We start from the raw sequence: 25,707 nt of genomic DNA, 5'->3' as shown, positions 1-25,707 counted from the left end.
TTAACCAAGGATTTAATTAACCTTCTCAAGCACGACCGTTGAGGAAGCCAACATAAGCTGGACTTGAACTCACAGCGACCGCCTGAGTGAGAGGCACGTGGGTCATTACGCTGCGCTAGCGCGCTAAACAACTGAGCCATGGAGGACCCCAAAAGAGACCTATGGTTAATCACCATGTTGCAAAAACTGTTCTGTGTCTAACTCTAAGAGTGTCTCTCAGTTTGAATTGAATCCGTGTATTTAAATGGTTGTCAAATGAATAAACAATAATTCTTAGTTCATTGCTGAGTTTTAGTCCAGAAAGTTTTAGAAACTAAATCTTAATTCGTGCGTGCATTTGGTGTTGTACCTAATTTTTTTGTCCGTAGATCCTAGAAAATGTGATCGCAGGCTGAAATCCAGCTATTGCTTGTTTTCAGTCAGCAGGCTTGTAAGTTAACTGCCGGTGGGCGATGGATTTCTCCGGTTTCACTGTTGTCTTTACTCATAAACCTGAACCCGTTGCCTCAGTATAATATTCAGATATAAAGCAGGTACAAAATAACACATGCTAACCAGGCTTTAGTGAATGTGGAAATAAAAATTTTTGTAGTAAAATACACGCCTATTATAATGGCAATCCCCGTCCTTAATTCACATTGAACAAATATACTATATTTATGCTTTCCTGTTTATCTGACTTATAAGCTGTTTTAAGTTCCTCCGTGGCTCAGTTCGTTAGCGCGCTAGTGTAGCGCAATGACCCAGAAGCCCCTTACTAATGCGGTTGCTGTAAATTCAAGCCTAGCTCATGCTGGTTTCCTCTCCTGCCGTATTTGGGAAGGTCTGACAGCAACTTGCAGATGGTCGTGGGTTTCCCCCGGCTGTTCCCGGTTTCCTCTCCAACATAATGCTGGCAGACATCGTTTAAGTGTAATATTCTTGAGTACGACGGGAAAAACCAATCTAGTAAAACATATTCTGGAAAATTTGATTGAAGCCTGGAAAAGGTCTCTGCCCTCTGGCCCTATATATTATGTAGGTCATGCCACCAAAAGCTTTGTTATTGCAGAAGACCTGGAATGGTTTAGGGGAATCCTCAGGTTGGATGAGGAAGTATTGCCATGCCCCCACACGATCAGTGTGCCCTTCGGAGCAGTCTGAAATAGTTCAGGTTAATTCAAGCTAAGGCAACAAACGGCTCTATAGATGTATTGTAGAAGGTAAAGTGCATTATATATTATTATATACAGAAAACGGATCAGTGCATATGTTAAACTATATATAGATAGTATATATATACTATATACACAATTCGGAGAAAATTCTAGGCCTGTGATTGGTCAGTCCGCTACTGTATTCTTAGGACAGACTAGGATATTTTTTTTGTGTATATCTGCGAAGTCAGGAAGGCCAGCCAAGTGCAACACTTATCTGTATACCTACGGAGTCAGTGACGCTGGTTCCGGCAGATAGCAATGCTGGTCGACAATGTACGAGTCAACAACTTTCCCTGCCCTCATTTTCAAAAGAGTAATGATACAGCAGCTAACAACAACAGCACGTGGAAAAAACTTTTGGTAACACCTTTTTAAACAATTTGATTGCACACCCTTGGAAATGACTAGCTAGCAGTTCAAAGCGTTCGCGACGACACAGCGAGTGTTGGTTGAAGTACTGGTATTAATTAAAAAAAAAATGTCCGATATGCTGTAGTGAAACCGGTATACCAGCGTGTACGCATACGGCCTGATATTTCGTCTCCAAAATCAATATTTCCACTCGCCTGAAAGGCCTTATGCCCACGGAACACACTTGTATAACTTATAATATGTGTGCACACTGCCGTTTTCTGAAAATGGAACCAAGTGTCAGCCAGGTGAACAGTGATAGTGTTGTTATCCTGATAAATGCAGTTTGTGCAACGCAAAAGAAAGCAATCGCATGGCTGTTAATTGAAAATGTTGATTGAAAACACTAAGTTGTAGAATTATCAAAAGATGTGTTTCGGCTTGCAACTAAACTATTTTTTTGAAAATAATTAATCAATTTAAAGCAGTTTTTGTTCTTTTCCGACGTACAAGCCAAACAAGTTAAGTGAAACATTCGTGACTACGACGACACATCAAAAGCAAATATATAAATGCCGTTCTTAACGGTAGTAATGATTCTCGATAGTGACCACCGGCGCATGTGCAGAATACGGCGTTCACCATAAGAACTATTATAGTTTCAACTAATGAACAGGGAAAACTGTATATGTCTGGACTGTATTCCATCAAAGAAAACGTAATTGCTCAAAGCTACATCAGAAATTATGTTGAAAAGATCTGAACTGTATAGACCACACAAAATACACGGTTTATAATGCTGTCAGTTCCATGATGAATTTTACCAGTTCATGCAGATTTACTTTTAATATTTACGTTTTCGGTGTAAGCAAAGCTGCAGACAAAAAAAGCTGAATACGACAGCAGCGAATCTTGAAGACTTGGTTGGGAATTCAGGTGATATGACATCTAAGTATATATGCCACAATTATCCCCTGATAGATGAAGCTTGCCTTGAATTTGTCGTTCATCATCTTCATCACCATTAAACATCTTCATAACACTGACATCATCGGATTCTTATGCCTTACCCTTTATCATTCAAAACTGCACACCAACGACTTACCTCTCATTATCCGCTGACAGGTGAGGTCGGCATAACTCTTCACACATTTACATCTGTCCTCAGTATATAGGTATTCCCCGCCATTCTCAAAAGGGGATTCCTGAAAAACGAAAGACGTGCTTGTGGAAAAGTGTAAAACAGAAGTTCTCCCACATGGTAAGAGCAGCATTAGACATAAGATGGAAGTTATGCCTTCCTGGAAGTTATACCTTTATACCTATACGTTAAGAGAGGGAAGAGAATTTTTTGAAGGCTAACCATGTACGTGGTGAGGTGCTGTGGATTGCCACGGTTCGCTCATAATCGTCCCATAAACATGTCCACCGTCATAATACAGATTGGAATAAAGCGGACAAAAATGTGACGCCCCACTCCCCCAATCAACCAGTATACAAATACATAATCGTTTATTAAGGTCATTTTGACAGAGGATTTCGTCTGTGCGTTTATATTTTTCTTGAGTATATATGCATATCATGACGGCAACATTGTTTTTGATATTTGCATATGTTTGTACACTTTGCCAGCTTCTTTGTATTTTATTATGAAGTAATTGTCCAAGCAATAAGACACGTGTCAATCTGCAAGGTTGGTAACCTAACGTTTTGATCTTGTTTCGATAATTTCGCCTGTAATATATGGAGATTTTCATGTGTTGTCCAACTTCAGTTTTCTTGCGGTTTTATGAGTTCTCAAATTCTCGTTCCTCAACTTTTTTGAAACAATTCATGTAGCGATTTACCTATCGATTTACCTGTCACACATTTACCTGGTAATGCACTGCGTCATAAAGTAAACAATATTTAATCCTTGCCGGCGTACACATGGTATAAAAAGCTGATGTTAGTGTGAGACACGGACAGATTATATATGTAATCTTCTCTTACCCTTTCGTAGTAACTGCATTGTAATGACGAACGTAAGCTTGGGTGGTTGCCTGTCCTCTTAAAAAGCTCACACCTGACCGGTTGTTCTTCCCAAATTTCCTAACAGGCATTAGAGGGCATGCAAATATCCTGACTTAGACACCTCACGAAACATTCCAAGGCGGACCAAGAGCCCAAAAACTGTTTCACATCTCCAGGCTCTGGAACTCTTTCTTTTGGTTTGCAACGGATTTGAACCTTGCACTAAGTTTACGACCAAGAGAGCCCCATGTGGTTCCTGCGAATAAAACTGTGCAAAACCAGAGATGTACAGCGACATAAAACTTCATCCTGGCTGCTTCTAGGTGAGTTCTTCGTGGAACAGGACTTGACGGTAGCAAGTCAACTGACAAACACAAAATCCATATACCTTGTTATGAACAATAAATGGAACAACGTCATTCAGGTGTCAGTCTCTTTGGCATATTTTTATCAGCTGCGGTAACATATAAAGAATACATTCTCTTTATATAATACCTGACACATGTTCCCCCTCTGAGCTACACCCAAGCTCAGTCTTCACAACTGATTGCCGACACCTAGAGACAGGATTATTCTACCCAGAAGGGCTTTACAGAAGGAGTTTACACTGTTTTCCTTGTATGGCGAGATTTCAATTAATGTCATATTTGTGTTGTTGCTTGGAGACATCGGTTTTAAATCGAGAGTTTCTACCAGCTACAATGCACCTGACAAAGAGGTTTGCTTTTCTCGAGACATTTCGGTTGTCTGGGTCCATTTACACAACCTGTAGTGGTGTGTGGAATCTTTTTGAGTAAACTAAATTGTCTGTTACTTGTCTGATAAAGCTTTAAAACCGACTGGAAAGTATGGGAAAAAGTGGATGGCAAAATTCAGACAGATATCGTGTTGATGCTTTTAAGTGGAAGCGCTGGGTTCATGTTTAACAAACGTCTCAATCTAATTACAATTACAATGATTTGCCCTAGGAAATTGAGAATTCGTGCGCCGATTCTCTATCTGAGAACAATTTACCAACCAATATAAGTTCATTCTCTGAGGTATACTTTTCCAGCACCAATTTATTGCTTCTGTGATTAGCCGTTTGATAAGTACAATACGAGCCCTTGCCAACTGCCGTACACGCTTTCGCAACTTTAAGTAGGCACTATGGTGGCATGGATTGACGCACCACTGCAACACTCTTATTGTATCTTTGTTTAGAATACTGATGTTCATTTAACCTTATTCCCGTCATAGCATTTTCTTCTTGCTACTGCTATGGAGGGGTTAACCGTTATTTTGAAAACAATATTCGTAACATAAAAAAACAAACGACACAGGGTGTTGTTTCACTCTGTTCATAACACATTCATTTGGTTCGTTGCAGTTATATCGTTTTATTTATCTAATTAGTGTTTTACGTCATATGCCTAGGTATACGATAGCAGCTATGACATCTTGCGCGATTAGTTTTGAGGCGTTGATCTACGAGATGTGTGGCCTAGCTTATTAAAGTATGTATTGTGTAGGTTTTGTCACGAGAGTTACTACTGTTTTCAATGCCGTATAATGTACAAAAATGGCACCAGCCATTGCGAGGCTTTAGAAATAGCGAAAGAATTAAATGACGTCAATTTATTAGTACAGGTGGAATAAACATATCTGAGTTCTCCTAAGGTGTCTCCCGTAGGCTGATATCTATATACATATACATGTTTTTGAGTTTAGGATTTTATCCGAATGGCTTAAATGTCTCTTGCCAAAATTCAAATCTGTCTTTGGAGATCTTCTTTTTCGGAGGTCCCATCTACCTGCAGCTTGCTCCTATAGATGCACCATATAAATAGGTCGCTGTGAGTTCGTCCAGCTCATGCTGGTTTCCTCTCCGGTCGTACGTGGGAAGGTCTTCCAGCAACCTGCGGATGGTGGTGGGTTTCCACCGGGCTCTGCCCGGTTTCCACCCACCATAATGCTGGCCGCCGTTGTATAAGTGAAATATTCTTAAGTACGGCGTAAAACACCAATCAAATCAAATAAATAAATCATTTAAATAGGAAAACGATCTCAAGGGAGGTAATAATTAAACCATTACTGGCGGCTTTGACGGTGATAGGGGAGGCAACTCCAATTCACTTTCACTTCTGGCTTGCCTTTCCATGATAAAATATCACTGTTAATTTGTTTATTTATTTTATTGGTGTTTTACGTCGTACTGAAGAATATTTCACTTGTACGACAACTATCCAACGTTATGGTGGGCGGTAACCAAGCAGAGCCCAAATGAAACCCACAGCCATTCACAAGTTGCTGGTAGACCTCCCCACCTGAGATTGGCGAGAAGGAGAGCATGAGCTGGACTTGAACTCACAGCGACGTCATTTGTGAGAGGCTCACTGATAATTGTGCCGTGCTGTCATGCTGACCACCTCGGCCACAGAGGCTCCTAACGTTACGGTTAAAGAGTGGACTCTAATTTTGGTTTCGATTTGAAAGTTTCGTTTCCTTTCCATAAATATACAGAAACTACTCACTGACAGCTCGTACATTAAGAACTTGTAGACAGACATAACCAAACAAAAGTTGGATTAATTTTGAGCGTACTGAGGCAGATATGTCCATATTGAGTAACATGCTCCAATCAGAATAGTCCGGCAAAAACAAAAATTCTCATGATCTCTCTCGGGCAATATTTAGTGAGATATATGCCACGGGGGATATCCAACATGTTTGACATTTATGGACTCAAGTGCCTAACATCTCATCGTTTGTACGTTTTACTTCAGCCTCACGCGACAGCACGTCATAGCTGGCATCAAAAATATTTTATGATTTGCTGGCCCAGACAACCTAGCTGAATTATGCCTGCATTAATACGTTGAAGCCACTTCAGATTTCAAACTTTACCAATTGGGTAGATTTCAGAGAATCTAATCCAGAGCTGCAAGTGTTTGTCAATTTATTTTGCTAGTACAGTGATCAATAAACTCTGAATAATACACCATTACCGAACGTCAATCATTTACAGCTGGTGTTTAATAAGAAAACAGCTGTATGTAATCACTAAGGAGATATTAAGTGTATTTACATGTATATTCAGTGTAAAATGCCTATAAACGTTTCACATGTTTACTGTAGTGAACAGTTTTAAATGGTTGTCAGTTTTTCACGCTAATATAAACACAAACTGATAATCAAAGGACTATTTCTGTTCATTTAAAATATCCACCACATTACTCTGTAAACATTTGACATGTTTACTATTACAAGCACATTCGTCTTCTAAGAACGCCAGGACGTGTGTGTGAAAACTGTATCCAAAATGTGTATAAAAACAAAACACTTGTTTTTACTGTGTGTATGGTGATGTGAAGCCTGAGAGATACATCTGCAAACGATTTTGTTTCATCTGTTGTCCACAACTTTACAACAATTGAACAACGACCTCGCTCACGTAATTTGCGTATTACACCAGTGTGTGCGTTTTCAAATCAAAACAGATAACTCACCAATGCACACCAGTAATGTATTGCAGGGCGCAGACTAGTTGGCCTGGTGACAGTATAGTGTTACTGGCTAGGGTGTCATGTCTTGTGTCTTCGGCATGATACCTTAATGGCGGCAACACTTTGGCGGCATGGATTCGCCCTGTCACAAAAAGACTATTTTTATGTACAAACTCCTAATGACTGAGAAATTAAGTACGACTTCAAGCCCCAAGGATTTATTTGCAGCACTTAAAATTAACGGTTCTATACCAGTTACCGAAGCCACAGTAATGGTTATAGCGACCAACACGTATTGACTATATACAATAATAGAAATCGTCTAGTCGAAATCGATTTTCCATTTAAACTTGGTTAAATATGGAAAGCAGTAATATCGTGAACAAACAATATCGGTGAACTCCTGGCGTTTTTTTTCCAGTAAACTAGCAGCTTTCACATATTAATTATTACATCAATAAAACTGACCACAGTTTTTGTTGAGGCCTCACGCTGAAATACTCAAGTTCGACGTGCCATATTTAACACGAGTGAAGTTAACGGTTTGCAGTTAGCAGTTAGCTATTCAATGGGGATAAGTCATTATTTCTACAAATTATATACTAGTATTAGGCTATATCTCCATATATACTGCACATGCAGACATCATACTAGGTAGCATTCATGACACTTAATACGAGCTAGCACGTGATGCTTTTGTTTTGATGCGATGTGTTTTGGCCGTGATAAGTGACAGTCTTTTCCAGCATAAATGCATGTATGTATGCTTGTGGGTTATCTCAGTTCTTAACAATCTTTCAGTCATATCACGACAAGGGCTTGAGAATTAGGTGTGTATACATTTATTGTGTCTTTTTGTAACAAGACGAATCCATGCAGCAAAAATTCTGACGCCATTGAAGAAATATGCCGCGGACACTCCTCCTAGTCACATTTACATTAATGACAATTTGTGAATAAATCTCTGATTAATGTTATCATTCAACTATGCCTACAAATTTATATGCCGAGTGTATTAGTGACACTTCATACAGGCATCCTTTACTCATTCATTCATTTCTATAAAATGCAACTTTATAATATAGCGTTATAATATTACTCTAACCATTACAATCATAGAGCTTGTAATAATAAGTAAACAATGAACAGCGATGGAGAAAACTGTCTTAAAGTTAGACCACGTATAAGTCTTTAATGCTATTCTTTGGTGAATAGCACTCGTCATTGCTGCAGAAGTGACACAACAATTTGAAGCAAGCTTAGTAAATGTTAAGTTCCTCAAAGAGATACCCGAGGCCGTGGTTAAAAGCCCAGCTGTATAGTAGCTGTTAATAGCTCCACATTCCTTACAACTGTTAAGAGGTGTAAAAATACATTTCATTTAAAGAGTGTCAAACCATTTAAAACCAGGCTATAGCTTACATGTAAATACACATATATTGCAAGTGTTATCTATAAAAATCATTGTAAGTGTTATATACATAAACATTCATAAGGTTCCTGGTAGATCATCACATAGATTATGTCATTGAGCCAGTCACGATGGCATTTGTTAAAACTCACAGCGTTGACTCCTTGTGGTGTCGACTGACTATGAAAGGTGTCCGTTTCACAACCTCCATCAAGAACTGTTCATGAACGAGGCTGAAAACGTTAACATTCGTACATTCCATGATGGCTCAGGGCAATAACAGATGGAATGTATTTCGTAGCAATCTTCTTATAAACGGGTGCACTCAGATTCAAATTGTATTCGTTGAATATTTAAAAAAAGAACATCAGACACGTCCAGATATAATGAAACTTGAATAGTTTGTTAGACAACCATTACGACTGCGATGGTATTAGCATTATGCAAACATTAACACAGTGTTCACAGATTTTCGCGAGTATTTTCAAAATGTTGACAATTTCTGTACACATCCACCCTAATGTAACCTCCAGTTCTACGTATTTGTAACATGCCGTTCTAACGAATCGGCAAGGTGCTTCTTTGTGCTTTATATTGCAGACGAGTTTTGACGAATGACTTCATAGGCGTGATCGTTGGAAGAATTTTTTTCGTGCGATTCATCCCGGCTTGACGGTTCAGACATCTCATTCTTACCCCTGACTTCAGGAGAGAAAGAGCTCTCTTGTGCTGGGGTACTGTTTGGTCCAGAGCTCGTAGCGCCACCTATCTGTACATTTTGCCGAGATCTCCTCCTGCAGAAAGACATGGATTTGCGAGGAAATAACATTTGAGTATTGCAATTTTAAAACCTTACTCACGTAGTCTGTATGTTGAATACGCCAGTCATAACCATTTGATTCACTTAACATACACTGAGTCCGCGTTGTTTAATTTCCACGTTACAACATTAACTACGGCGTAAAACACTAATCAAATAAAGAATATTAACTGATTCATAAAATTTAACTGAGAAAAGGGTGTTGGTAAAATTTTATTAGGAGCTGAGGCAAATCGTTGTCTAGGAACAAGCCAAGTAACGGCCTAGAGATGTGTTTCCTTAACTGTTCTTCCCTTAATGCAAACTTAAAACATCAAGCAGAACATCGTGGGTGTCTGCTGCGGGCCTGACGATAAAGCTATTGTAGATTATAGATTCATACTTACACCATTAAAACAATGAAAATTATTACGATGACCAAGATAAGAAAAATTCCAACTGTACATCCAACAATAACTCTCGTGTAATCCGGAGAGGTGACCGATGAAACTAAAATCATAAGAAAGGTTAATGTGTGAATAATTAGAATGAAGGTACAGGATGTAACGTCATAAATTGTGAGTTAACATTACTTAACCAAATATCTGTGATACCCTTTCTCGAACCAGTATGATGTTTAGGTGACAATAATTTTCTACGGTATGTTCACAGTTTTTAATATGATTACTATGTTCAATAAATGTTTTCAGAGGAAACAAAGCCTGTAATGAACTAGATCTCAACATGCTTAGACACACCTGTAGCACACTTCAGATCGGAGTACCCCAGTGCACACCGCGGCTCTCTGTCTGGACAGTGCCCGGATGTAGTGTTACATGTAGCGCTCCCCTGCGCACAGAAGCCACAATTTCCTTCACAGTCCGGACCGTACGTTCCGCGCGTGCATTCTGAGAAAACATTAACACCAGCTTTCTAACAAATATTAAATTTGAGATATTAAAACACAAATAAACAACTCACTGAAAAATTCATCAGATATTAAAAGATGAGATATATATATGAAATATTAACGCCTTCACAAGAGATATTTGGCAAAAAAATCAGTCAGTGCAAACAAAGTCGAATTTGGCTATTTTTTTTAATAGACCAAATGATTACCATTCACACAGTATTAGCCTTGGCTATGAACTTGTTAGCTTTGGAAATCGGAAAGAGAGTTCCTAAAACCTGGTCCCTCGCACCATAACGCTGGTCGCCGTCGTATAAATGAAATATTCTTGATATATAACACTAATCAAATAAACAAATAAATGAAACCTGGTCACATTATAACTTGTATAAGCTTTAGAATGACTTCCACACCTTAAATAGCTCAGGTACTAATCTGATATTTTACAGAAAGCCAATAACTTGAGCCATATTCTTGAGGAATAATGAAAATTTGATTTAATTAGCCAATTTTGGTTTCTTTGACGAAACTCTCCAATACAGCCTCTTAAAATACAAGAACCCATTAGCTAAATCTGTCAAATCATAGTGCTTTTATATTGCCTTCATTTTATCATATTGGAATAATCTACGTGTGTTCCTACAGTTCTGCGAGTACAGGTCTACTCTCAGCTAATCACAGCTCCATTAAACTATACATTTGAAGGCTCTGTTATATAACGTTATATTTGAGACTTTGGATGCCCACATCGTACATTTTTGTCAACCTTAGCTTTATTCACCAATTCTCATTAAAAAAAACAGTTCATTTGGTGATATAAAGAACCACTATATATTCACTAATCGGGGTTTGAGAATTAAAACCGGTAACAGAACAAATTTCATTTGGGATATGTCTTACGGGTATGTTGTGCATAGCCTCTGTTACAGAGACTTGATATCTGTGTGTTTGTGTCTTCATCATCGTTAACAGTTGACATTTCTGTATCACATCTCAGACCAGAGTATCCCGGCATGCATCTGGGTGTTGTGTTTGTACAGTTCCCGGATACTGTGTCACAAGCTAATTGGTTATTAGCACAATGTCCGCATCTCTTCAGACAATCTGCTCCATATATCCCTGAGGCACAGGCTTGTGGCACAGAAATACAGATGTACGAGTTAGAAACCAGATCTTTGAATGTGCCTTGGGGAATATCATGCATGCATACCAAGAAATACGTCATGATAACATTATATATTTTCTTCCAGGGAGGGGGCAAGAAAAGTACATCTCCATGAGCCTTGTGAAGAAATCACTTGTTTACTGCATGTATTTGTCATCTGTACTGTGTCATGCCTGTAACGGATCAAGCCAGTGGGATCCTATTGTGTCATAGAAATAAGAGACGGTCACATAAAGTGCGCATGTAATAATGAGTAAGTCTTCACCGCTGTATATTCCCAACAGCTAAATGAATATTTGAAGCTCCAGTGTTTATAACAGATATCGGAAACAATTACATGCTGCTGTTTTGTCACGGCGACCAATCGTCGGTAATTGTTGGTCGCTTAAGCCTTTGCATCAGCACACCACATCGGGTAAAACACTGCCTGCAAAACGTACCTGCATCACATTTCCGACCAGAGTATCCCGGCATGCACCTGGGTGTTTTCTCCGGACAGAGCCCGGATAGTGTGTTGCAGGCAGACGGTCCCTCAGCACACTGTCCACATCTATTCCCACAGGCTGATCCATACGTCCCGGGGGTACACACTGATACATATATAATAAATAACTGATACAGTAGGCCCCTCCAATATTTTTATGATCACGTTCACTTGCGGTAAATGATATTTCGACCCTGTGTGTTTGTGTGTGTGTGTGTGTGTGTGTGGATTTTTTTTTGTTATTTTTTTTGGTAAATCGTTATAGGTCTGACATATTAGATTGTCCTGATACATATATATGTATCTAGTTGACTAAAAGGAGGAAATTGAACGCCTTACGGTATTTGAACGCCAAGCAATCTTTTTTTCAACAGTTCTGCCTTCTTGCATTGCTTGATTTACTGATACCATTTATAGCCGACCAGTTCGTAAGCCGATACACGGCTTGTGCTGCTTGACTTGCGTGTCAAAACGATGACACCACACAGGGCACCCAGTGGAACGAAAGGATAAAAATAAAACCTTGCCACATTTTTTGATTTCACGTGTTCAACTAACATCAATTAAAAACAGAAACAAACAAATTTACCGAAAATCTGTACTTCACACAGACTAAGGAATGGGGAATTGCTGATCATAATGTTCACGGTGTCCCCTAACACGGGACCACTGAGATTACAAACTTCGTCGATGATGTCCCCGGGACCTTTCGGATCTGTGGTGGTGTCCTGGTAACAGGCTTTGTAATTTTTTGAGGAGTTACCCACGGACAGAGAGAAGCCGTTAAGCCGTCCACTACCTGAAGCACAAAGCGCAGAATTTTTCTGAATGTAAGCAAACGACATTTCACTCCGCCGACCACCATATTCATTTCGGTAATTTTTACACAAAAGATTTGTTTTCACTTCCTGCATTGTCCGGCCTTTAACCGACGTTACCTACTGAAGATATTGTTGCCCGCAAGTGGTTTGATTTGGCGCATTGCCCAGTTTCCCTGACACGGAACGTAACAGGTGGTGGTATAATGGAGCTTTATCCCCTTTCCCGCCTCTTAGTCCCTGGAAATTTGCATACTACCCTACAGCATACAGGACTTAGAATCAACGCAATAAAGCGTTTCTTTATGTAACATATCCAAAAAATCTGCAGCCTACCATACCTTTGTGGATAGATCACAATAATCGTCCTAAAAAGCCAGTATGCATGTACCCAAAACATATGACCTAAAAATGTGTTGAGGATGAATGAGTCATCACGGCTTACGGCTGGATCGGATGTATTTCAACTATTTTGTGGCGATAAGTGCTAAAACACAGCAAGGGCAAGCGTGCAAATATCTTTTTGTTTCTGACATATAAATTATCACGAAGAACAGTCTTGTGTGCATCTAGGGCACCACATTTGACGTTGCTGGAAAATGTCACTGAGTCAAAAATAGGGGCCTCTGTGGATCAGCTGGTTAGCGCGCTAGCGCAGCGTAATGGCCCAGGGGCCTCTCACCAATGCGGTCGCTGTGAGTTCAGTTCAAGTCCAGCTCATGCTGGTTTCCTCTCCGGCCGTACATGGGAAGGTCTGCCGGCAACCTGCGGATGGTGGTGGGTTTCCCCGGGCTCTGCCCGGTTACCACCCACCAAAATGCTGGCCGCCGTCGTATAAGTGATATATTCTTAAGTACGGCGTAAAACGCCAATCACGTAAGTAAGTAGAGTCTAGAACATTTTATTGACATCAAAAGTAATTAATTGGACACTAATTTTTCCAATAAGTCCAGATTGTCCTTCTAGGAATACAAAAGGTTTGTGTCTTAATCTGTGTCGATAGGTGGGGAAATTTACAAAGTTTTGTATTTTCTACCCACTACAATTGTTTTACAATAAATGAAAATGAACTGATTGGGGATTTAATAAGTTTTTAGTCCGGAGTGGGTATGCTGTGTATGGTACATGTGCTTTGAGGGTCATTTTAATGTTACCCTGTGTGAAATAGGCACAAAGATAGAGTCAAATCCAGAGATCTTAATTATAATTTCACTTGTCATCGGTTCCGATCTAAATTGATAGCTTCGGAGTCCGGGATCGGCCCCGATAGCAAAGTTGGTAGAGCGCCCGCTTCGAGAGCGGTAGATCCAGGGTTAATCCCTGGTCGAGTCACACCTAAGACACACCCAAGAAATTAAAAGAGGAAGTTGTAACTTCATCGTTTGACGTTCACCGTGAAGGGGATAGTGCAACGCCTGGTTGATCCGTATCAGTGTAAGGGCTCAGGCAAGGCAGCTGACTTGCCTTCGGTAAGGCGTCTCAGTGAAGCAGCACTAGATAAAAGAGCGGTGGAAATCCGCCCTACAACAAGGAGGTACATTACATGCTCTCTAGGTATTCCTTCGTCGTCATATGACTAAAAAATTGTTAAGCACGGCGTTAAACACCAAGCACTCATTCACTCACTAGGAGTTCGTGTTTTTCTCCTACTCTATTGGTCGACATGAGTAAGGCCAGTTTATTTAGATTGCAAAAAGGTTTTGAATCTGGTGTCTCCTTACATGTATCATTGCTGTACATATCTGACGACAACAAGCTACATAGAAATCGAGATTACTTCTGATACCAGTGCATGTCCCTAAGAAATTGGACAATACGCCATTATGTAACTTCATGAAAGTTATCAGCATTCGCTTGAGGTGTTTGATCTAAGTTTGTACGCCTGGAATGCAGTAATTTAATAGACACTTGACTAAAGTCCTCGGCCTATCATTAGGTAACCGCTTACCAGGTGTATAACGTCGATCAAACACATGAAGTTTAAGTAATAACCCTTACAAAGACCGCGAAAACCCAAGTACGTCGAAAATGGTTCATTATTCTTTTTCTAGAGGCGAGTTTTAAGTCCAACGATTAAAGAACCGCCAACAGCTTGTGCGCGGTGGTTTCCCCTGGAAACGTGTAGCCGGTGCTGAAAGAGACAGAGATGACGAATATTTCGTCTTATTCGGTGTTTAAAAAGACTTTGTATTTAAGACATTTATATATTAATCATCACTTCACTTTGGATGTGCAATGTGAATTTTTCTCACTGAACTAATTCACTGTGCGAAGGACTCCTCTATCAGTGTTTGTTTGCCAACTGTCTGAAATGCTATAAACCCTAACAATACTGTCTTAGATCTTAGCACATGTTATGATCATTTTATCACTGACGATTTATCTAAGAGTAATTATGTGTTTATTAGATAGATGTTAACGTTGTACTCACGAAGTTTTTCATTTACATCACAGCGTTCAGGGGAAAGGTTGGCAGAAATCCAGACTGACGATAGTAAAGCATCGCCGGTCTCCAGATAAACGTGCACTATGTCTCCTGAAGTATACCTACCCAATATTCATGCAGATCTTAGCACGTCCTCATGCTTAACCAATCAGCGGGCCCCTTACACGACTAATATCCAGATCTCTTCTCTGTGTTGATGATGTATACCTGGACTGGTCAGCATTTGGTACATGCACACATTTGCTACTCTCAGTTTTCACAGATCATTCAGTAATGTCTGACGATTCTGATCGACCACTTAAAACCCATTCTTCGTCAAAGAATTTGTCAAAAATTGCGCAGACTTACGACCGTATGTCTATTACACCATATTTTATTATTATTTATTTAGAATTCTAATTATAATTTAATGAGCCCTACCGCCTGCTTCCACTAATCAAAACAGCTTTTATCCCGGACTGATTTTTTTTTTACAATCATCAATCAGGTATTTAAAGGGAACAAATGCTACACATTGAACTCTTTGAGCAGAGATTGTCTTGAGACATTGTGTAATAGTCGATCGGGCACCTTTTCATCAGATTTGCCCTAACCTAACCATATTTTAGCTATATATATTTTCCGATCAAAATGGACTATTGCACTAGGAGTTTACCGTTCATAATTCAACCCATATACATAAGCCACTTAACATGTCCCAAGAGTTCCAATTTTCAAATTTCATCTAGCAACAAAATGATATACTTTTCGCTCTCTAGGCAAAATGATTTCTACCATCATTGATGTTTAAATCACTATCAACATATTTTATACTGTTTGGTTAAGTTCCCAAGACAGTGCCAACAATAGTGAGGCAGCAAACACGAAACTGGGTGACAAACTTTTCAATAGATTAGCCAAAAAATCGACAATGAACGTTCAATATTGGGTATGGCCTAGTTCACAGCCAAGGGGATCATAGCAAAATCCCTGTATGCGAACAGAGTCTTTCAACGGAGATTAATGTATTTTTGGTTAAATGTGCTTTTTCGCGTCCATATTTCTAAACAATCAGGCGAAAAAGACAAGAAAAAGTGAGGTAGCTTATCAAAATGTCAAATTTATCTCAGTTTTCACAGACTTAATACTGTGAAAGACATATAAAAAAGCGTGTCATTTCAAATGGCTTGCTTTTCTCCGCAGATAAATTAAAGTTGTTAAAAAGGAAATAAGTTGTGATCAGTGCCAATTCTTTCAAAACTACACAGATTCTCGCTGCTAAAATCTGTTTTATACAGATCATCATGTACTGGTCAATCTAGACATTATATTAGAGGGAAGGCATGAATCTAGATTCCAATTTGGGACAGGCCGAAAGTGCCATATGCGTTCGACGATGAGCGTAAAAGACGTGTAATGAATAACAAACAAGTTCATTCTTGTCCTTCAGGGGCATTCAAAGATCAGGTCAACACGTTGGTGAAATCGTCGCCACGCTTCGGGCAGATTTGCTGGATTCCAGTCTATGTGCATGAGACGTTAGAATTCTCTGGCTTTTCTAACTTAATGCACTGCTTGGTTAGGTGCCTAGGGCGTACGTATTAGTCAGGACTAAGTCATGACACAAAGAAGTTTCAAGCTGACTTTTGTGTGTTCTCTAGCTATGAAAACCCCATACCTAATTTCGCGTTTCCCTTGTAAAGTGTGTGTAAGGAAGGTCCCTCTGGTTGGCTTATTGTTACAGTTTCTTTGTTCACTTTTATATTTAGTGCTTGACCCCGTTTTACGTAATATTTACTCGCACATTCTATCTGTATGCTGAGGATACCTTACAAAATTCTTGTCAAACCAACGCACCTTGCCAGAAGGCCCAACCGAATCAGGAAAAGCTAGATTCCGAAGCGCCTAATACTTCTTCGAACATTCGGCGCTCCGTGCTAATACCTGATAAATAAGTAAACATACGCACGACCAAACCGGCAAGAGCTAGATTTGAGCCTCAGACCGCATTGGTGATTAAATAGAGACGTTCAGGGAGAAGAGCCTATTAGAACAATACAAAGGTAACTTACACTTGTCACATTTCCTGTTATATATCCTGAACTTGTAGATGTTGTACTGTGAATTTAGTGTTACCGTCCATGACGCGGGTTGTGGATTCTTTCCGGTGTGGGAACATGTATATGGCTTGTTGTAAAACTCATATCCAGTCCTACCATCAACGGCGAGTCTGGAGATGAAGCGGAACCCTTTCTCGCTGTAATCCGAGGACTGCCTTGTGCTTTGGGCTAATGCCACATTTCCTGTCATCATATGTATACATTAATTTCTACAACCACTTTGAACATGAATCATTACACTTTGTATCTGAAGTTTGGTGTATGTACTATGATTATGACCCGTATCATGCTAATGAGAAACGGCTTGAACATCTGAAACCACACAATATGACATAAACTATAGGCACACATAGAAAAATTTGAAACCACTCAATATGACATTGACTATAGATACATATAAAAAATCCCAAACCACTAAATATGACATAGACCATAGATACATATAAAAAATCTGAAACCACTCAATATGACATAGACCATAGATACATATAAAAAAATCTGAAACCACTCAATATGACATAGACCATAGATACATATAAAAAATCTGAAACCACTCAATATGACATAGACCATAGATACATATAAAAAAAGTCTAAAACCACACAATGTGACATAGACTATAGTTCGTTATAGTTAAACAAAACTAGAAACAAGTGAACAAGACATCATCACGTATGATTTATACAAATGCTCACGTACTGATAGTGACAAGATAGGACATTTGCCTAAAACTAGGGAAACCTTTGTTTTATTGTCTGAGATTAACGTCGCTTTAAAACACCATTCCGACCGTGCCAAGACGATGTCTTTTTATAATTATTTCTGTTTTATTACCATATATTCAAACAAGCTTTACAATTTTTGCTGCACAGTTAGGTTTTATAAACCCCTTAACAGATACATGTATACATTCTTGTGGACGTATCATTTAGTTTTTAATCTATTAGTAAGGTTTTGGAGATATACCGGACGACCACTGCCCAGATTGCTAAATGCTGCTGGTGAAATATGAGGGTTTGACTTCATTTCAACTTGAAATCAAACACAGCTAAGACAGCTCTGTGAATATACATATAAATGAATAATGTTGCCGAAGGAAGCCTTGTATTGTATAGGGCGTTTGGATGGCGATTTTAAAAACTATTACTGCTTAAAGCTTAGTTTTAAGTACACGTAGACCCTTTAGTGTTACACTCTTTTATCGTTATCATCAACATTGAAAATAGGATGGGATGCCATAAATCATAACTATATGGCGGCGTGTTCCACCTTCAAAGATTCTTTGAATTCAACATTACTTTGTACAGTATATAAAAGAAATCAGCTGACGGATAGAAATTATCTAAACACGTCTCTAAATACGAGAGATCACACATCACATGCATATATTTAGCCTTGTATTTGAAATGTTTTACTTACGTCTCGAGCAAGTAGGACCATCCCAGCCAAGATTACAGCCACCAAAACATACGCCTGTTTCTTTATCGCATGTATCTACATTCACACAGTTTCCGCATAGCTGCCCAAAGGCTGAAATTCAGATGCAACAGTTATCAAAATTGCTGCGAGATTGCTGCTTATTTTATACAAAATCCATATACATTATAAACATGGATTTAGCACACATCCTATGTTGTGCGGATACAATCTTTACCCTCTTTGAAAGTCAGTGTATACATGTATGTTTTTAATTTAAAACTAAGAATAAAAAGGCAAGATTATTACCTAAAATGCTGTAAAAGTTCATAAAATAGTGAGATGTACGCAAATATTTTCCTTTTCAAAGCTCGTCTTTAATTTTATAAGACTTCAAACAAAAGTTATTTCTGATGGTGTGCATGTAACACAGGTAGGGACGTGTCTTAGCAGTACATGTACCAGACTATGACTTACAAGTCCGAGGTGTACATGTAACACAACTTATGACCCACAAGTCTGGCCTATAACACAGGTCATGACTCACATGTATACCACGTGTCATGACTCACATGTCACGCCCATGTCTCACCCATGGCCTAATTATCTCATAACCCGGGGCTGGGCGCTGTATATTCCTCGTGTTGAATTAGGGCCACTACGTTGGGTATATGAACACACTCACATTCATGCTTGTAACGCATGACATGACTGGCAGTTAGCCTGAAACATATGACATAACTCATGGGTCTCGCCTGTAACACAGCTTTTGTCTCACGGTCTCGCTTGTAACACAGGTCATGGCTCACGTGATTCGCCTGTATCAGATATTATGATTCGTGTGTTTCGCCTGTAACACGTGTCATAACTTACATGTCTAATCTGTAACTCATCTCATGATTCACTTGTCTCGACTACAACACATATGTAGGTATTGGGTGTAAGACACTTTTGGAGCTTGAACTGTTAACTGTTGAAAGAGAGGATAGCAATTATCAATCTACATGATTTCTAGTTGTATTTTTTTAATACTCTTTGGCACACAATTTTATTGAATTATGCTGATTATGTGTCTCGATCAGTGGTGATTTTTGCCAGATTTCTGATCAGCTAAACCCACCTCCATCAGTCCATCCGTTTACCTGTCCCTCTTTCCAACCAATCGATTTACAGAGCGAACGTGATTTCATCGATCTGCTCAGTGGACAAATCGACGCTTGGTGCGTCTACCGAATAATCTGCCGTTGAACCTGTTGGTCAGTCAAGCAACACGCCAACTGTACGTCCACTCGACAGGCTTAACGATCGTCTGACCTACAAGACGACCAAAGGACGGACTGACTGACGAATAGACGGACTGACTGACTGACGGACTGACTGATGTCGTACCGACCGACAGCTAGGCGGACGGGCAGACGGATAGACGGACCGACTGATGGACCAACCAATCTGGTAATTATTGTGATATAAAGTTATTTTAATTCATTCCTTTTGTTTCTGTTACAGTCACAGTTCAACATGTAGATGATGGAAAATTTGACTATATTATAAAATGACCTATAGGAGTAACAGTTCATTCCCCGTGCCGGCATTTAAAAAAAGAACCATGCGTGCACAGTTCGTCATACACATAAGCTTCGTCCGTTTACCTGTCACATAATCACACCCACTGTTTTCACAGTTTGAAGAAAAAGAGAGTTCTTGTAATCTCCCCTCGCTTAGTAGTGACTGAAGATCATTTCAAAGCACAAACTACGGATCAGAGCTTTCAAACTGACGATTTTCTACATGTAATTTAAGAGTAGTTGTGTCCTATCAGACACTTCGATTTGGTGATGTCACCTATACTACTGCTTTTGTTTCTTTAACTGGTTTCATTACTCTTCTTCAAGGCAAGTTACACAGTTGTTTGTAAAAGTGATCAACATGCGGATTAATAGTCTGAGATTGCACTTCTGAGGATAACATTGGCCACACTTCCGATTATCCAACATATTATTTTGAGGTAAGCAAATCTAGTATTCAACATACAGAGAAAGGCATCACTTTCCTTATGTATAGAAAGCCCGCAATGTGGTCTATAACGGTGAATACAGACTGGGCAGAGCCTGTTATATCGGCCACAAAAAAGCGCCTCATAAGCACGCGAACACTATTTTCTAAACATTAAACAGTAACCAATCCGCAGTGGTAGAACAATGTTACAATGGAAACCAAAGTCCCAATCTATTGTCGAATAAAATAGACTTTTCTACTAATTCTTCTCTTCTGGCTTAACATAAACGGCACCCCTGGGCCCTTAAAAAGGTTCAACTAGTCACAACTGTTGTCCACAATTTAGTTGTTGAAAACACTAGCTTGGCTTCTCTGCAACAGTATGGTTGATACGTGTTCATTATTACACACCTATATCCATGTTCATTACACACCTATTTCCATGTTCATTATACACCTATTTCCATGTTCATTATACACCTATTTTACATAGCTTTGAACAGATTTCACTTCACTGATGATGGGAGCAGTTGCCCTCGAAAGCTCATATCAATATCGCCATAGTCTTGTCTACCAATGGTTTGACAAGTCTGCAAACAGGTCTTCTGACACCAGAAATGACTCCTGTTATGTGCACAACTGCCGTCAGCTTCTAAATTTAGCTTGCCACTGTTTACATATGCTGAGTTCAGGGCCTGCTGCCTGCCTCTGCCTTAGAATGTTCCAGAATACCCTCAGTTTGGGGCATGTTTCTTTACAACAAGTGTTTAAGAATTTTCTTATTCTAGAAAATTCCACCAGTCTATATAAGACCTATGAAAGCAGGTCAAGGAGAACGAAGAATTATTGAGAGTTTTGGATGCTTTCGCTGTGTGTTACCTTAGTAGGCCTTTTGTGCTGAATTTTGGTGTCTTTATAGCCTATGGCTTTGTTATATCTCCACCGAGCACTTGTTCAGTCTGAACTTGTATATTTAATTTGTGCTCTTGTGTACACAGTGCTTATTAGTACACGGACCCTGTCTGTGGAATTTTGTGTATATTTCGTCATACACTCAGTTATACTGTGGATTCCCCCTCTTATTTGTGCATTTATGCCTGTATGGTTTTCCGCATTGTGGAATATATGCGTCCATTTGGACTTGACACCGTTGTACATGTAAGTACTTTAGTAATTGTATAGATACTGCTATCCTTTCTTGTTAAACTTAAGTACTTTAGTATTTGTATAAGTCTTGTTATCTGTTCTTGTTAAAGCTAATACATTGTTGTAAATAAAATCTGCTGGTTTTGGTTACTTTTTTGTGCGGCTTAACTGTCGTGCATTTCGAACAAGCCATCTCTTTATAATACAGACAGTTTGGTTCGTAACACTCCATAGTTTAATTTCTTTTGTTTGTGTCTTTAAAATGGAGAAGCATGGAGTCAGCAGAGTCATGCTATAAACTACGTGCATTTTAAAAGGTTTTCGAGATCCGATACACAGTAGGGGTATTGCTATTTTCTCTGTAAGAAAGCACCAGTGTAAATGGAAAGTCAGTGGCAGTCATCAGACTTATACCAGGGCAAAGAGCTCAGAAAGTCACATTCAATTTATATCTGTCAATAGAATAGTTGTACTAGAAATCTTCTCTAACTAAGAGACTCGCCTTACACAACAGGCTTGTCTGATGTGTGTTTTCCATGATGTAAAACGCTGAACAAATACGTTTCACCTGATAAAGACTCACCAGATGTTATTCCCATAAAAAAGAGAAGCACATCGCTGATCTGTTTCCTTTGATCTTCCATGTTCAGTTCAAAGACCAGTTTACATCACAGAACTCTCTAATTCTATTTTAATATGTTTTGCGAGACAAAAGGAACTCATGTAATTTATTTATTTATTTTATTGGTGTTTTACGCCGCACTCAAGAATATTTCACTTATGCCTCCGCTGCCAGCATTATGGTGGGCGGAAACCGGGTAGAACCCGGAGGAAACCCACGACCATCCGCAGGTTGCTGCAGACCTTCCCACGTACGACCGGAGAAGAAGCCAGCATGAGCTGGATTTGAACTCACAGCGACCGCATTGCTCAGAGGCTGCGCTAGTAGCGCTAACCAACTGACCCACGGAGCCCCCCGAATTCATATAAGATAAGAAGTCTTTCTAGAAGCTAAACCTGTACAGGTGGAACTTCCTCCCATATGTACAGAACATGTTTGCCCAGTTGTCTAAGCGACAACCCAAACTTCTTCTCGAAACAACCAGCCATACGTGGACCGAGCTAGATCTGTAATGGCATGCCAAGCGAGATAGAGGCATCTCTATCTCTTTATCTCGATATCTCGATATCTCGAGAAAATGCTTGCTGAGAATCTACATGCACACTGGCCCTCGGGATCAAACATAGTTAGCCCTGTATCGTCATACCTGCGGTTATTCGTATCAGGGTCATTTGTATTAATTGTATACCCATTATCGCAAGGGTAAACTTATGATTATTTAACTCCCAAACTTATTTTCAGTATTATATATACATGTACACCTGTTGTCGTACAAAAGCTATTCAAAGAGAAAACTTCAGTTACAAATTCAGAAGAATAACATATACATAAGCGATATGAAAAGAACCCTCCACGTGCTTGTCAGCCTGCTTTTGTTGTACATCATTCTGGACGTATGCATCGTCTCGTTACGTTACCAGGGTGTCTGCAACGCCTACATGAGTCACGCAGACATTAATTTGCTCACTGTTGAGAAGGCGAATAGTTCATTGTTACATGTGGCAAGGAGTCTGGGATCACATCGGTTCAATGATCTGACACCCAGACGCAGTGGCACGGTGTTGTGCAAATATGAGCAGAACACATAGGATCAAACAAATTCTACAAGGTGAGATATGTACAAGCCATATGCAGGATTCTTCGCTGTATTGCATTACAAGTAATGATAATTTACACTGTCAAAACTGAAACTAACCCTCTTGCCGTAAAGTGTACGAGAGAGGAAACTGTTTGCATCTTTGCACAAATGTGGGTCCAGATAAGATGTACCATTTGCAGAGTTTGTGTTTTTTTTTTAAATCCAGCGAAGGGCGATATATATCTTTGCAAGCATTTGCTGTATGGGGATCGTTTCAAGCTAGCAGATCATCAATATACTGTTTGTTGAAGTAGAAAAATAGGGCCTGGTGAAGATTACTCCATGAGACACACAGTCATATTCATACGAGAACGAGTATAGGTCAGCCAAAAGGGAGCCATAATTGGTGTCGTAATACCTATACACTGTTGATACATGGTTTCCCCAAATTTCACAAAGAGGTTATGATTGAGAAACTCAAGCAACTCAATGAACAATCAAATAAATAAATAAATCAAATGACTAAAAAAAATGCTAAGTATGACGTAAAACCTCTGATCATCCGTCCTTCCATCCGTTTTTCCGTCCCTCCTTTGACTTCATCAACCAATCGATCGACAGGCCGAGCATTCGTTAGCCCATCTGTTCAGTAGGCATACCGACGACCACGTCGTGTGAACTATCGACCAGCGAATTAGCCGATCTACCAAGCAAAGTGACTTAACAGTCAACCGACCCAAAAAACGAGGGCCGAACAGACAGACCGAATGACAGACCAACCAATCCACCGACAGAAAACTAATTTATGTGAGTGGAGATATTTCTAGCCAGACCTGACAGACTGTGACATTCCTCACCCTTGTGATTTCAAGGCAATATGTAAATAACTGATACATGCAACTGATATCATGTGTTTCTGTTATATCTGCAGTTCAACGTGAGAGTTATGGAAAACTTGACCACATTAGATAACGGCCCACAAGAGTAACATCTGATGACCGACTGCATACATCTTCAAAACAATGGGCTGTCCCAGATATCACACAATGGCTGGCTTTAGGTGCACGCTCTCCGCTTGGGCCTTTTAAAACTGTACTTTCTTTATATATACATAATACCATTCTGTATTTTACCTTACTACTGTAAATACTTCAGCAAGATAAATGGGATAGATCTACAAACATGTCTCTATACGAATGTAAGAACCTGCTGTAGATGATCGGCACTGGCTAACCATCGAATTACATACACGCTCATTTTTTTCCTGTAACTGTATGAGATTGGTGTATATGTGCTTCGTGCCTACAGTCAAGTTAACAGACACAACGTTAAAGGCGACGTTATACCCTGACAAAACACATCACATTATAAACTACATGTATTTTAAACTATTACCAGGGCCTGATATAACGCAGATCTATAACTGTTACCTTTGTAAACAAGCCACAGGACAAGTCTGTGGAAAGTCAATGTCATTCATAAACATGAAGTCAGAGGAACCAAATCCGAGACAGCCTCATCCATTTTCTAACTTGTCAGTACAAGGGTTGTACTGCTTTTCAATATTAACGAAAACTACATAAAAATACAAGCCGTGGACAAGAGGTTTACTGGTGCCACCGGGAAAATGTTGAACAAGTACCTTGAAGTAGAATACTTACCACGTGTTATTAGAATCATAAAGAAAAGCAATCCGCTGATCTGTTTTCTGTGACTCCCCATGCCTAAGGGCAATCTCTGTTCAGTCCTAAGATCAATTTATATGACAGAACTCTCTATCCTGATGTGACTTGCCAAACAGAAGGAATTCGGATAAAATATGAAGTCTTTCTAGATGCTAAACCTGTATGTGTGGAACTTCCCACATCAGCTGAACATGTTCCCTCACAGCTTCTTCTCAGAACAACAAGTTGTGTGCGGACCGAGTCAGACGTCGGGCGCGTCGCACTTGTATAGAAGCAACCTCGAGGAACTCACTGATAAAACTGGTAGGATATAAAAATAAATCCCTGCATGTGTCTGTCAACCTACATTTGTTGTGTGTCAGTCTATACCTCGCCTCTGCCCAAACCAGGTGCCTCGTCCCATATGTGTGACTTCTCTGCACTGGTATTTAACTAATTAGGAACTTAAGTTACCATGTTACCAAAATCTAATTACAATGGAACATGTATCTTCTGCTTGGTAATAATGAAACCAAGCTCCTGGAAATTTGACACGTCTTTGATACTGCCTTATTATGAGACAAGCAATGTCCTTTTCATAACTAT

General features: G+C 39.5%; 1 protein-coding gene across 1 annotated transcript; it reads right to left on the bottom strand.

Annotated features, from left to right (window-relative positions):
* Positions 1–6,244: 6,244 nt before the first annotated feature.
* On the bottom strand, positions 6,245–25,378 carry LOC135462725 (delta-like protein C). Its single transcript, XM_064739948.1, has 8 exons — positions 25,099–25,378; positions 18,600–18,710; positions 17,133–17,363; positions 12,407–12,616; positions 11,774–11,923; positions 10,017–10,166; positions 9,666–9,768; positions 6,245–9,253 (listed from the first exon to the last, which is right to left on the bottom strand). The coding sequence occupies exons 1-8, from the start codon at positions 25,157–25,159 to the stop codon at positions 9,049–9,051; spliced, it is 1,221 nt and encodes a 406-aa protein (XP_064596018.1). The 5' UTR covers positions 25,160–25,378; the 3' UTR covers positions 6,245–9,048.
* Between the last annotated feature and the right edge of the window lie 329 nt (positions 25,379–25,707).

Source organism: Liolophura sinensis, chromosome 2, assembly GCF_032854445.1.
Source record: "Liolophura sinensis isolate JHLJ2023 chromosome 2, CUHK_Ljap_v2, whole genome shotgun sequence".
Lineage (NCBI taxonomy): Eukaryota > Metazoa > Mollusca > Polyplacophora > Chitonida > Chitonidae > Liolophura > Liolophura sinensis.
This window is presented reverse-complemented; position numbering and strand designations above follow the sequence as displayed.